The sequence below is a fragment of the Piliocolobus tephrosceles genome, chromosome 7 (genome assembly GCF_002776525.5).
Source record: "Piliocolobus tephrosceles isolate RC106 chromosome 7, ASM277652v3, whole genome shotgun sequence".
NCBI classification, from domain to species: domain Eukaryota; kingdom Metazoa; phylum Chordata; class Mammalia; order Primates; family Cercopithecidae; genus Piliocolobus; species Piliocolobus tephrosceles.
Genome location: NC_045440.1, coordinates 92,149,231 through 92,161,938, shown reverse-complemented (window position 1 = coordinate 92,161,938; position 12,708 = coordinate 92,149,231). Strand labels below are relative to the sequence as shown.

Sequence of the window (12,708 nt, the reverse complement as noted above, 5' to 3'; positions counted from 1 at the left end):
GTCCCCAAGAGAGTCAGAGCCATTTAAGGGGTTCTTCTGTGAAGTCATGTTACATAGAAAATTGCTTTCACAAATAGCCTATTTAGAACAAAACTTTTAAGGCTTGGCTTGCATAGTGCTTTCTCGGAACCATGTCAGTTATCAGTTTTACCCACATAAACTTAACACTTGCAATGTTAAAGGTCTGAAATGACTACCATGGGAAAGCATCTTCAATTTGAGTATGCACATTAAATCAGATTCTTTCCCTGTGCAATTTAATGGGAGCTGTAGAAAAGATTAGTGACCATCTCAACAAGCAGAGGAGCATGAAAATATTCTGCCACTGAGCTTTGTCTTCCTGGACTAGTGTTTTGTCAGATATCTTTCATTTCTTTTGAAGTCTGATGAATAGAATACCAAGCAGAAAAATAAATTCCTATTAAATAAAAAGTGCTTAGAAACGTTCTGTTGTACTAGTCATTCAAACGTGTGGCCTCCAGAACAGAGAAGAGAAGGGGCGCTGCTTTATCCCAACCATATTAATCAAACATATGTACACCCAACTCAAGTAAAAAAAAAAAAAAATCCCAAATTTAAAATAAGCATAAAGCTTTCTCAAATTATTCTCTTTCGGACACACAATATTAAAGATTACAAAGATGAGTCACATAGTTTGATTATTACTAAAATAATAATTAGAAAAGCAGGGAAATGCCTAAGGAAACCCCAGTTATGGAACACATTCAAAGTGGAAACACTTCGAAGATTCTATTTCAACCTTCTCTGCCCACGTGATAAATGAGTATGTTAACCTGTTCGAGATCCTGCCGCACCGTGAAGGGGCAACTTGGACTAGAAAACCGTCTCATTGCGTCTCGACCATACCAGGATGTTTTAATATTAAATGTTAAGAAAAAGTTCTAAACATACTTAATTATTTTTTAAATACTAATAATAAAATCAATAATCACTGTTAACATTTTAAGGACATTTAGTGTTCAAGCCTTGCGCTAAATAAGCATTATTTACTCCTTTAGTTGTTGCAGTAATTCTACTTTAACAACCAAGTCTACTTATGCCAGAGAGGTCAAGTTACTTGTGCAAAGTCACTTCACTAGTGGTGGGGCCAAGGTACAAGCCCAGGCTCCGGAGCCTAACGCCAAACCACTCACTGTGTTTATTGAGCCTGACTATGAAGAGAGAAACATAACACATTCACTCTGGTAAGAAACCAGGAAGAAATTACTATAGAATCCAGCCGGCACAATAACTCACACCGGTAATCCCAACACTGGGAGTCTGAGGTTGGAGGATTTCTCAAAGCCAGGAGTTCAAAATAAGCCTGGTCAACAAAGCAAGACCCTTATCTGTACTAAAAATTGAAGAAAAAAAATACGCAAGTGTGGTGGTGCATGCCTGTTATTCCAGCTACTCTGGATACTGAGGCGAAAGGATCACTTCAGCCCACGAGTTTGAGGCTACAGTGAGCTGTAGCGGTGCCACTGCACTCCAGCCTGGGCAACAGAGCAAGACTCTGCCAAAAAAAAAAAAAAAAAAACTGCTATAGGAACCTAGGATTTTACAGATAGAAGAGTCATCAGAGTGGGGAATAATATTTAAGTTCACTGCATATTAAACCTTCAAATTTAGATCACAAAAATTTGAGAGTATAGTTTGCAAAAACATTTACACCACTACAAAAGATGACCCTACACTTGAAAATCCTAGTTGTGTAAAAATCCATCAGATTATTTGTGCCATATAAACCAAGGTTGAATGAGGATTTTACTTCTTAGCTTATGAGTTGTGGCAATTATTTGTCAAATTACAATACATTCAGCATTGGTTACTGCTTCCTTTCATGTACTCTATGATACACTGATACGAGTTTTATTAGTTGGTGTTATGCTATATTTTAATTTAAATCTTTAAAGATTTAATTTAATCCCAGTGTTGGGATCACCGGTGTGAGTTATTGTGCCTGCTGGATTCTATAGTTATTTATTCCTGGTTTCTTACCACAGTGAATGTATTATGTTTCTCTCTTCATAGTCAGGCTCAGTAAACACAGTGAGTGGTTCAGTGTTGGACTCCAGAACCTGGGCTTGTACCCTGGCCCCACCACTAGTGAAGTGACTTTGCACAAGAATTAAAGATATTTTAATATCTGCTGATCACTTGCCCACAAAGTCAAAAACTACATACTTTTCAAAATTAATTATTCTACAACCTAAAAAAGTATTCAATATGGAAGATTCCCAATGAATGTCTGAAATGGCACAAATAATGTTTTAAAGGTTCTCATCTGATTCCTATCTTAAACATAAATTTTTAATAATGGTTAGTTGTTAATGTTAATTTTTTACACTAAGATATTCATTATTTTTCTTATAAGAAATAGTGGCTAAGGACACAAGTTTTGGAGCAAATCTATCTGGGTTCCAATCTCAGCTCTGTCATTTACTACCTCTATGACCTGGGTAGGTTACTTTAACCTTCTTTTCCTCAACATTCTCATGTAGAAACTGAGGATAATAATTACACCTCCTTCTTAAGGTTACTAAATCATTACAGGTTTAATTTTTCATAAGATTAAACAAGTTCATTTATAACAAAAATATGACAGCCAATGCCTGGCTCACAACTCAATATCTTTTCCACCACTGCCATCATCATCATCAATAGCATCATCTTCATCACTAGGATTGTCATCATCACCATTATCATCATCATCATCATCATCTTACCAGTACCCAGCAGAATGCCTGGTATATCACAGGCTCTCAATACATGTCAAATTGATTTTGAGTTCCTAAAAAATATAATAATTATTTAACCTAAAATATGTGCTGATATTTTATTATACATTTAAATACCTGTACAACTCTATAGACAGAAATTTCAGTGTCAATGACTGATTTCTTTTTCATAGAATCTATTTTATTTATTTAAAGGAAGTTAAAAATGGGAAAACGTCATGTTAACCATTTAGATTAGAAAGAAAGAAAGAGAGAGGCACCACTAGAGGGAGCTTTGGCCTCAAAGGTTGCTAACCACAAAGCTGCAATCTGTACAGAATTTTTTAGTTTGCTTGTTGAATCCTTAGCTTTCGGAAGTGTCATTTATAGGAAAGAGATGAGAGAGAGAAGGACTTTCTTAAAACAACTTAGAAAAAAATTAAATTACTGAAAATAGTTTCAGGGCTTTAAAGAGAAGCTAGCTCTTGCCACTCTCCTAGAATGGGAGTAAAGGCCTAGCAGAACTTTGTCCCTGCGGAACAATTCAGTTACCTGTGTCTTTGCTCCTGTGCTGTACAGGCCAGCAGTCCTTCCCATGGCAGCAGCACTTGGTATGCAGAAGAAAAATGAAGAAACTATATTGCTGAGGCCATGGGCCAAAAATTCCTGCAAGATTCATAATGAGAGAATATAAAATATCTTAATCATAATCAACTTTTAGAGACTGCAGGCACAATTTGTCACATAATGAAGCTTGTTTGTATTCAGATTTTGTTCTCCCCACCAGTTGGGATTCAAAAATTACAATACAAATAGCTAACATTTATTGGGTGCTTACAATGAGCAAGTAATTGTTCTCAAGCACTTTAGTCTTTTAATCCTCATAACAACCTTATAGGGAAATACTATTTTTTGTAATGCTCTCTGTCATCAATTTCTCCTCCATCTTTAAGTCACCTCAGTCAGGTGTTTCTTCTCATCATTTCACAAATGACCTTCACAATGCTAAACCAATTATTCATTCTTGGCTTCCCTTGCCTAAAAGAGGCATTTGGCTGAGCACGGCAGCTCATGCCTACGATCCCAGCACTTTGGGAGGCTGAGGCAGGATGATCTCTTGAGGTTGGAAGTTTGAGACCAGCCTGAGCAACATAGCAAGGCCCCAGGTTTTAAAAATGAAAAAAAAAAAAAAAGTTGCCAGGCATGGTGGTGCATGCCTGAAGTCTCAACTACTGGGGAGGCTAAGGTGGGAGAACGACTTGAGCCCAGGAGGTTGAGGTCGCCGTGAGCCATGATCATGCCACTCACTCCAGCCTGGTCAACAGAGTGAGCCTTATCTCTAGAAAAGAAAAATTTAAAATAAATAAATAAATGGAGGAGCTAAGCAGGTATTGGAGAGAACAGAATTCCCAGAAAAGGGAAGAGCAAGTGTAAATATCCGTAGGCAGAAGCATGACTAGTGGGTTCAAGGAGAAACAAGGTGGTGTTGCTAGCACAGAGTATAAAAGGGTATGAAACCAAAGAGGAAATGAGTATTCACAGGTTATGTAGAGCCTTGTAAACCATGAGAGAGGCTCTTACTCTGAGTGTGACCGGAAGCCACTGGAAGGTTTCGAGTAAAAGAAAGACATGGTCTGCGTTGCTCACCATTGTATCCTTTGTATCTAGACCAGTGCCTGCTATATATTAGGTTCAACATATATCTGTGGAATGAATAAATCTACTTTTGTAAAGATGAGAAAATTGGTGCACAGAGAAGATTAAGGTCACATAGTGTGAAAATGAGATTTACACACAGGTAGCTCGATATTCATAAACCACCACACTGCAACTTCTCTGTAGACCCACCATGACAGGACTTGAAACAGGACATGGGCAAATATATTTTCAGAAATATGATCAGTGTAATCTACATCCCTTGGTATTCTAAGAATAGACCCTCACATTCTTTAGGTTTTTTTACTAAAAGTAATACTAGTGTTATTTGTACTTAGAAATCCATAATTATTAAACATTAGCATGCAATAATAAATCTGTTTGGATTCTCTCCTAAAAACAAATCAAAAAGAACATCATGATGCCTTTTATTTTAACAAAAATGAAAGGTATTATGAACCATCAATGCCAGGTTTTTAGCTTCCTATGAATGATTTTGATATTTTTCTTTTGTTTTCTTCAACCCACTCTTGCTATACAGTTAGGAAAGTTTTATTTTTCATAAGTTCAACATTTTTAGGATCTGGGAGTGCACAGTGCAGTGACACAACTGGAGTGGAGAGGGGCTGGGGGCACACTCCACCTGGTTGTCATCAATTGAATATTTGAATTTTTTGGCAGATCCTTGAGCAAGAGCCAGTGAGGCCACATAGCCTACAAGTGCCACTCCAAAAGCTTCAGTGATTACAGCAGAAAGGATGTTCATCGGGGGAGCTCTAGGTGAAGGAATTCTGTGGAAAGAAGGACCATATTGAAGTCATCAAACTTCATGTAATTTCTGTAACAACTTGCAATGAATTTAACTGTGGTAATGACTCTGAAGTTTACATAGACTAAGTGAAATACCCATGAGAAAACCAAACAGCCTTGCCCTTAGAAGCCCTTTGTTTTCAACATTATTTAGCAGAAAAGCAAAATTACAAGGAACACCACAGGGACAGCTCCATGCATTTAACTGGCATTTACGCCCAGGGAATTCAGATTACACCACAGAAATTCTGACTCTACAGAAATTTCCTGTATCAGAACAAAAGCAAATCTGGAGCATTCTTTCATTCGAACCTTTCCAAAATTTATTTGGCTGGTGTTGAAGACTGTATTTTCTCCCTTGAATACTACAGTGCTGTATGCAAACACTGGTTTACTGTGAGCTACAATTCTTGAGTTAATCCCTAAATTTGCCATTGAGTTCATTATCTTAACTATGTTTTTAACTCAATCCTTTCACAGTACACTTAACTATGCCTTACATCCATTAAGAAAAATATGTATAAAGGCTCCATTTAACTAACCCTCTGTTTCAAAATATAGGAGCATAGTTGTTTTTCCATTTCAAAGAACTGTTTAAAATATTTTTCTCAAATAATACCCAGCTCTTGTCTAATTGTCTTTTGAAAACTGCTTGAGCCAAATTATCATTATTTATTTATCCCTGATAATTCCTTGGGAGACTTACCAAATAAATAAATAAATAAATAAATAAATAAATAAATCCCTTAGGCAATAGTGGAAGAAAACTGGAAGAGAATTCATGTTGATTTTTAATACCCGGTATGTAAGTAGAATGCTTGGCCCTTTCATAATACCTATTTTACTTAATTCTCCCAACAACCTCCAAACCAAGCATCATTATACCCACTGTATGGAGGAGAAAACATTTTGAGAAAGGTTAGGTAATAGTTATCTAATATCACAAGGTGAATGGCCGAGCTGGAATGCAATCTCAGCTCGACTTCTGTTCAAAGCCATGTTCTTGTTATAATTCCTTTAGCAGAAGGGTCTGGAAAGGTCACTCAAAATAAAGGAGAATTAGAGGTGATGGAGGAGAGGCATGACTTTTTTTAATTTTAACCCACCGACTTAAGTTTACCATTAAGACAACTTGATTTGTATCATTACAGGTTATTATGCTATACAAAATCATTTCAAAGTAAAATAACTTAGTTTCATGAAGACTGAGTGAGCCTAATTATTAATAACAACAAAATGGCATAAAGGAATAACAAATTGACTTTCAAAGGTAGAAAAGCAGGAATCTTCGAGAAAATTCAATTTGATTCATATAATCAACATTAGCCTATGTCTATATGTGCTAGAGACAGGATTTTTAACATTCCCTTTTTAATTCCTGAGAATTTTTCTACTGTTTCTCCATTTTCATGTAATTAGAAACCAAAATTTGGAAGATAAAAATTTATAGGATTCAACAATTGTAACTTTGCCCCAAATTCATAATTATCAGTGTACATGTAATGCAGTCCATTCAAAGGGAATAACCCACAAGATACTGTCCTCCTTCCCTCATATATTTTCATTTTCTTTCAGCCCATATGTGGTACAACCTTTTGCTCATTTAGGGTGAACATCTCTTTTGTTAAACTCCTTCTTAGTGGCGAGAGGAAGGCTAAAGCCAGCTAAGGAACTACTCCTTCTTCTCCACTTCCACTATTTCACAATTATATACTACCCAGGCCTAGGGTTTGCTATTTCAGATGATGATTGTCTACTTTTACTATGATTTAACTGAAATGAAAATAGTCATAGAATATGTGTGGTGGGGAAGACATAGGGCTGACTAAATCCCAGATCATAACTAATTTGCAAAGTCAATGCCCTCTATTTTGTTAATAATATATTTGCAAATATTTCCCACACCTTTTACCTGAAGTAATGCTGAAGTAACATCCTTAGTAATAGGTGAAGTCTAGGAAGTTACTCTTTCTCGACACATGAAGTGTGTGTTTCTATCATTTTGTAATAGAAATTAATTAGAATTAAGAAATGAAATATTCATACCCACCCACTCCCTGTCCCTCTCTCCATCAAAAATAAACAAACAAACAAATAATATTTTTTTTTAAAAAAAAAGACTACATTACCCTTGTGGAATACGACCAACTACTTCTAATCCATATGTGTTTTCCATATTGGTGCAATAACAAGCAAATGATGCAGCAATAATCTGTGTGGTTCCATTTGCAAAAAGAAAAAATATACATTAATGACCTCTCAAACACCTTCAAACAATTTTTAAAAGTAAATATTGTTATCATGTCACATAAACATCAAGAATAATCTAGCAGTTGCACAGACTTTTAAAAATAAACAAAATATTAAAAGTCAAGAAGTCACTCAGTTTTGAGAGCACTGACAGTCTCCAAATTAGATGACATCCCAATCGTATGGCTTTTCTAATATCTTACCCTTGTCAACCTAATTATGTCCAATTTTGAAGGGGAAAAACTACAGGATACAGGAGTGTGTGTGTGTGCATGAAGACAGCACAATCCAACCTAAATACTTGCCTCCCATGATATGAAGGGATGCTTCGTAAGACAGCACGTTTTCTCTCCATGACAGCAGCCTTTCAAGAGTTTGAGATATTGCATTAACATTCCTAATCCATGTTAGCAATCAATGATGATTTACAGTCTCCTTGAATATTTTTAAATTTTTAGCTTTTATGATTTCCTATAGTGAAACATGCTGCTTCACAGCCTGCTGGGCTCAATGCTTTTAAAATGACCCCTATGGAGTTTCAGATACCCTATCCTTCTGTTACTGACATATGCTAAGAAAGGTTACATGTTCCCTGCCTGTACCCATAATCATCTTTAATATGCATATCAAAGCCCAGTTCACCAGCCACTGCATCCTACTGTTTTCCATCGATTTTCATTTTTCTGATAATTTTAATAGATATTAAAAATTTCACATGATTATGGTATCAGTTTGGAGTAATTCGTCTTGTAAAAGAGACATATCAGTAATTCACTTAAAGTACAAATTTACAATATACATGGCCAGAAAAAAAGTATAACAAATTCACACTAGCAAAATAAGGAATATCTAATAATCAATGCCCAATAATATAATTTTGTAGGTTTTTTCCCTATTCCTGTTGTTCTGTTCTCTGTGATGATATTTAGCTGAATTTGCAGAGGTTTTTAAAACATAAAATAGGCTTAAAAAGCAAAACACCCTGAAGACTTAAAGAAAAAGATAAAAAGCAACAAAACCATAAAGGTGATATTGTTAAACTTTATAAATATTGTGATACAATAGTAGCATTTTCTAAAGAAGCTAGTAATAGCTAAAGATTCAGGCTATTAGTTTAGAATCAGACATATTAACATATTTAAAAATTCCTATGCCAATTAATAAATTATAATTGCTCATAATCATCATGAAACATCTATTCTAGGTCAGAAAATAATGAGAGTTGTAAAGAAAATATGCCATAGCTACCAGATACTGGATTCTTATTGAAAATGGAAGTATACAGGGTGTTTGATACACAGTTAATATTAAAATTAAGTGCTCTATCTACTGAATTAGCCTTTCAGACAGTGTTTTATTCCTCGCTGTATTTCTTTACCAAAATTAAACTTTCCTTATCAGTTGAGTAATTGGTCCGTCTTCAATATTAATTCAGTATGCGTGTATAAGGCCAATACTGCCCTTAGACCTGGGCAAGAGGGGATTGCACCCCAGGTGTGACTAGTGCTTTAGAGCAGCAGTCCCCATCCTTTTTGTGCAAGACAATTTCTTCATGAACAAGGTTGGGAGAGGAGGTAGGAGATGGTTTGGGGATGATGAAGCTGTTCCCACCTCAGATTATCAGGCACTAGGTTCTCATAAGGAGCATGCAGCCTAGATCTCTCACATGCACAGTTCACAACAGGGTTTGTGTTCCTCTGAGAATCTAATGCTGCCACTGATCTGACAGGAGGCGGAGCTCAGGCGGTCATGTTCTTCTGCTGTGTGGCCAGGTTCCTAACAGTCCATGAACTGGTACCAGTCCATGGCCCAGAAGCTGGGGACCCCTGCTTCCAAGGGTTCTAATCTGATTTCTTCCAACTGTAGACTTTCCCACAAGAAGGGAGCTCTGTGGGAGTAGGGAGTTTGTGCCCAACTCAAACCTGTACCCTTCTTTCTGAAACACAATCTGGATACTCAAGAATCTATCATTCCCTGCCCAAATGGCCTTCTGCCTGCTTGCAGGGCACCTTCTGGAAGTTCATCCTCCCAGGGTGGCTCAAGAAAGTTGGCAAAGAGACAGTCGTAGTGGTGATGGAGTGGCGATGTGTTTGGAGCCTGGACGTGAGGACAGAGGTGTCCACACATATACATATGAATCCCCTGGCAGGTGGGATAGAGCTGGAAAGTGAAGAGAGGGAGCAGACCAAGAGGCTGGGTCTCCCCACTCTGCCCCATACTGGCAGAATATAAATGACTAGGAAAATTCTCTGTTCTAACCCGGCTTTCAAAGTCACCACTAAGGGATATTTGTCAACATAAGAAAACAGAATCTGTTATATTTAACATTTTGATCTGTAACTTACAAGTATTGGGGCTTGCATTGGTACTTTTGCCTTGGGTCTTAGAAATGTTAGGGATAACACGTATATAAGGAATACCTTTAATCTTATTGTAAGAATAATTGTAACTGGTTTTGCAGAGAATAAGCAACTGTTTTACTACCAGCTTAACAGCCTTCCTCCCTAAGGTTATTTTCAATTTTTGGTTTTATGAAACTTATGCAATATAGCTTCCCAAGATATAATGAGCATTTCTTAATATCTACAGGACTTCGAGATAAGATGGTATGTTTCACAGTTGTTGCTGTGAAAACTAATAATCATAGTACTCTGTATTTTTATGACTTATTTGAAATACATGCATATACATATTATATAAATCACATATGTCGTATAGATCTCAACAAATTATCAAGAGTATAGGATAATACATGGCCTAGTTATGGAGAGAAGCATTTTGTGTTAGTTGTGTAGAAATGAGTCATAGCCTTCAGAGTCTATTTCCAATGTGCTAGCCTTATAATTGTACATAAACCTACATAATTTCAACAATTAGAAGGAATATTTTAATAGATGAAGTTATTCAGACCACATTTATCATATACATGTATAACTCAAAGATCATTAAAATACTAAAGCCAACTGATAGTAAGTTAGTAGACTGTGGTTATATGCTAAGATTTTATTTTCAACTTAATGCTTTGCATAGTTAAGAGTTCCCATTAGAGGTTCTTGAAATTTCAAAATATATTTTCTAATGCCACAAGCCTTAGGAGCAAAACGTAATGTATTGCTTTTTCAGGTACAACAAAAAAATATTTTAGAGAACTAGCTTTGGCCAATGAAAATCATGAGCATCCTTTCAATGAAGCAAAATTAGGTAACTAACAAAAACCTTTCAATCATGAATGAACATTTATCAATTGATAATATTTCTATACATATTTCATAGGTGCCATATAAATAGGAAATGATATCATATTTTATTAATTTACAGAAGAACATGCCAGAGACATTTTGAGTCTCACCCTTATAAGTACCTCCTTATTTAAGATTTTAAGCTATATGTTCTCTTATTTATATACAAAATTATAAGCATACAAGAAATGTTGTATAAATTAAAAACATGTGTGCCTTCTTTTTTAAATTATTGACTCAAAATGTTTCCTGTTCTTACATTACTCTATAGCCACGCAAATTAGCCCTGCTTTAATGAGAGACAGGATTAGCTGAGGGTTACTGTAGACAATATAGTAAGCATCTGCAGATCTCCCCAAGAACTGGCAAACTTTGTGTGGCAAAAAGCTAAATGTTCATTATATACTTACCAAAACTAAATCAACAGGAAGAACAACTTTAATTTTCCTTTTAAACTGTTCATTCAGCTCTTTAACAAGAACAAGGACCACGATGCTCAGCAAGGATAAAAGCAATGCTTCCAGTCGCACAGACTTGATGTTTTCAAAAACATATGCATAAATCTACAGTAATGAGAAAAAAATTAACAAAATTCAGGGTCACCTATAATATACTAACATGAAAATATGACCCCCAATATACTCAATGATGTTTTATAAAACTATCTTAATGGCTAGGGAGAGGAAAGGTATAGGTAGGAGGGTAGTCAGTGCTAATGCTATATATTTATTTGCATCTACAAAATTTCTGTACCCTTGATTCTTTCATCAAACTCAGGGTTTGCACCTTCCTACATAAGAACACTGCTAAAGAGAATGACTCTTCTGGCTTCATCCCTGACACTTCGAGGGGCAGAGATGTTTAACTCATTATTTATATGCAGATTCATCATTAACAGCAGTCAGTGAACCATGGGTTCCCCAACTTTGGGGCCCTCCTCAAACCCCAGAAGCAAATAAGCACACATATAGTTCACACACAAAAGAGTTAAGAGCTGGCATTCAACTGACATCAGATATTTGGCTTCATGTAAAATATTAACATGTTCTCAGTCATTCAGCATTAACTTACTTGTTTATTGCCACTTACTTTATACCAAGCACCATGCCCACTGCGAGGTCTACATAGTAAAAAATTTAGACATTGCTTCAATATTCACAGAGCTCATGGTCTAGTGTAGGAATTGCTAAGTAAAACAACAAATTAATGCATACAGTGCTATGGACATGGAAAGGGCACCTGAAATACATGACTTAGGGTTTTGAGTGGTGGTGGGGTGGGGGGGCCTTCTCAAAGAAGATAAATGGGAATTGGCCAGGTTATAGATGATAGAGGGAGTAAGAGGAAGAAACCTGATGGAAAATATTCTGCCTAAAGGGCATATTTGTAAAACTTAGGCGTAGAATGTGAGGGGAGGGGTGCATGACTTCCCGAAAAGTATGGTCAAGATATCAATACAACTATTTGTCTTTAAAAGTGTGTAGCCCTGCTTGAAGTTATACCTACATCACAGAATTTGCCTGAAACTAGGAAGAAAGTATAATACATTAACATCAAACACACAATCTTGGTAATTTGGGATGATCTGATGTGGCAGAAAAGGTAGGATCAATGTAAGAGTAAAATCAATCAAAAGAACAATATTAAAGCCCTTTTTAAAATCAAAGGCTATGTTTCCATTAAGTGCCAATAACTCTTTGTCCAACAACTGAGAATGTTATTGATAGTTATGTAAGTATCTAATCTACTAGCATGAAAAAGATAGGGTGAGATTTTAAGGAACCCTAAATTAGGTGCTGAATAATAATAACCAGCCAAATACAATCTATCCTCTACATGAATGTTTGATATAAGGAAACACAACTGGAATTTTGTTGTCTGGAAATTTAACATAGTGGTTCTTAAATTCATACAGAATATTAAATGCACAGACTATATTAGAAAATGTTGCAAGAAAATATTTATGGGTTTATACTAACAAACATAAAAGTATATTTATAATAAGTCAAAACATGATACTAATAACAAAATAT

At 35.9% G+C, this 12,708-nt stretch overlaps 1 protein-coding gene across 4 annotated transcripts in view; it reads right to left on the bottom strand.

Moving 5' to 3' along the window:
- SLC26A7 (solute carrier family 26 member 7) overlaps positions 1 to 12,708 on the bottom strand; it is a 186,029-nt gene that overhangs the window by 52,431 nt on the left and 120,890 nt on the right. For 3 of the 4 annotated variants that reach the window (XM_023222931.2, XM_023222930.2, XM_023222929.2), the window contains 4 exons: positions 11,086 to 11,238; positions 7,316 to 7,398; positions 5,020 to 5,167; positions 3,273 to 3,386 (listed from right to left, as the gene is read on the bottom strand). In XM_023222931.2, coding sequence (XP_023078699.1) covers positions 3,273 to 3,386; positions 5,020 to 5,167; positions 7,316 to 7,398; positions 11,086 to 11,238 — 498 coding nt within the window. The remainder of the gene's footprint in view (positions 1 to 3,272; positions 3,387 to 5,019; positions 5,168 to 7,315; positions 7,399 to 11,085; positions 11,239 to 12,708) is intronic. The other variant, XM_023222932.2, reaches the window with a different exon arrangement.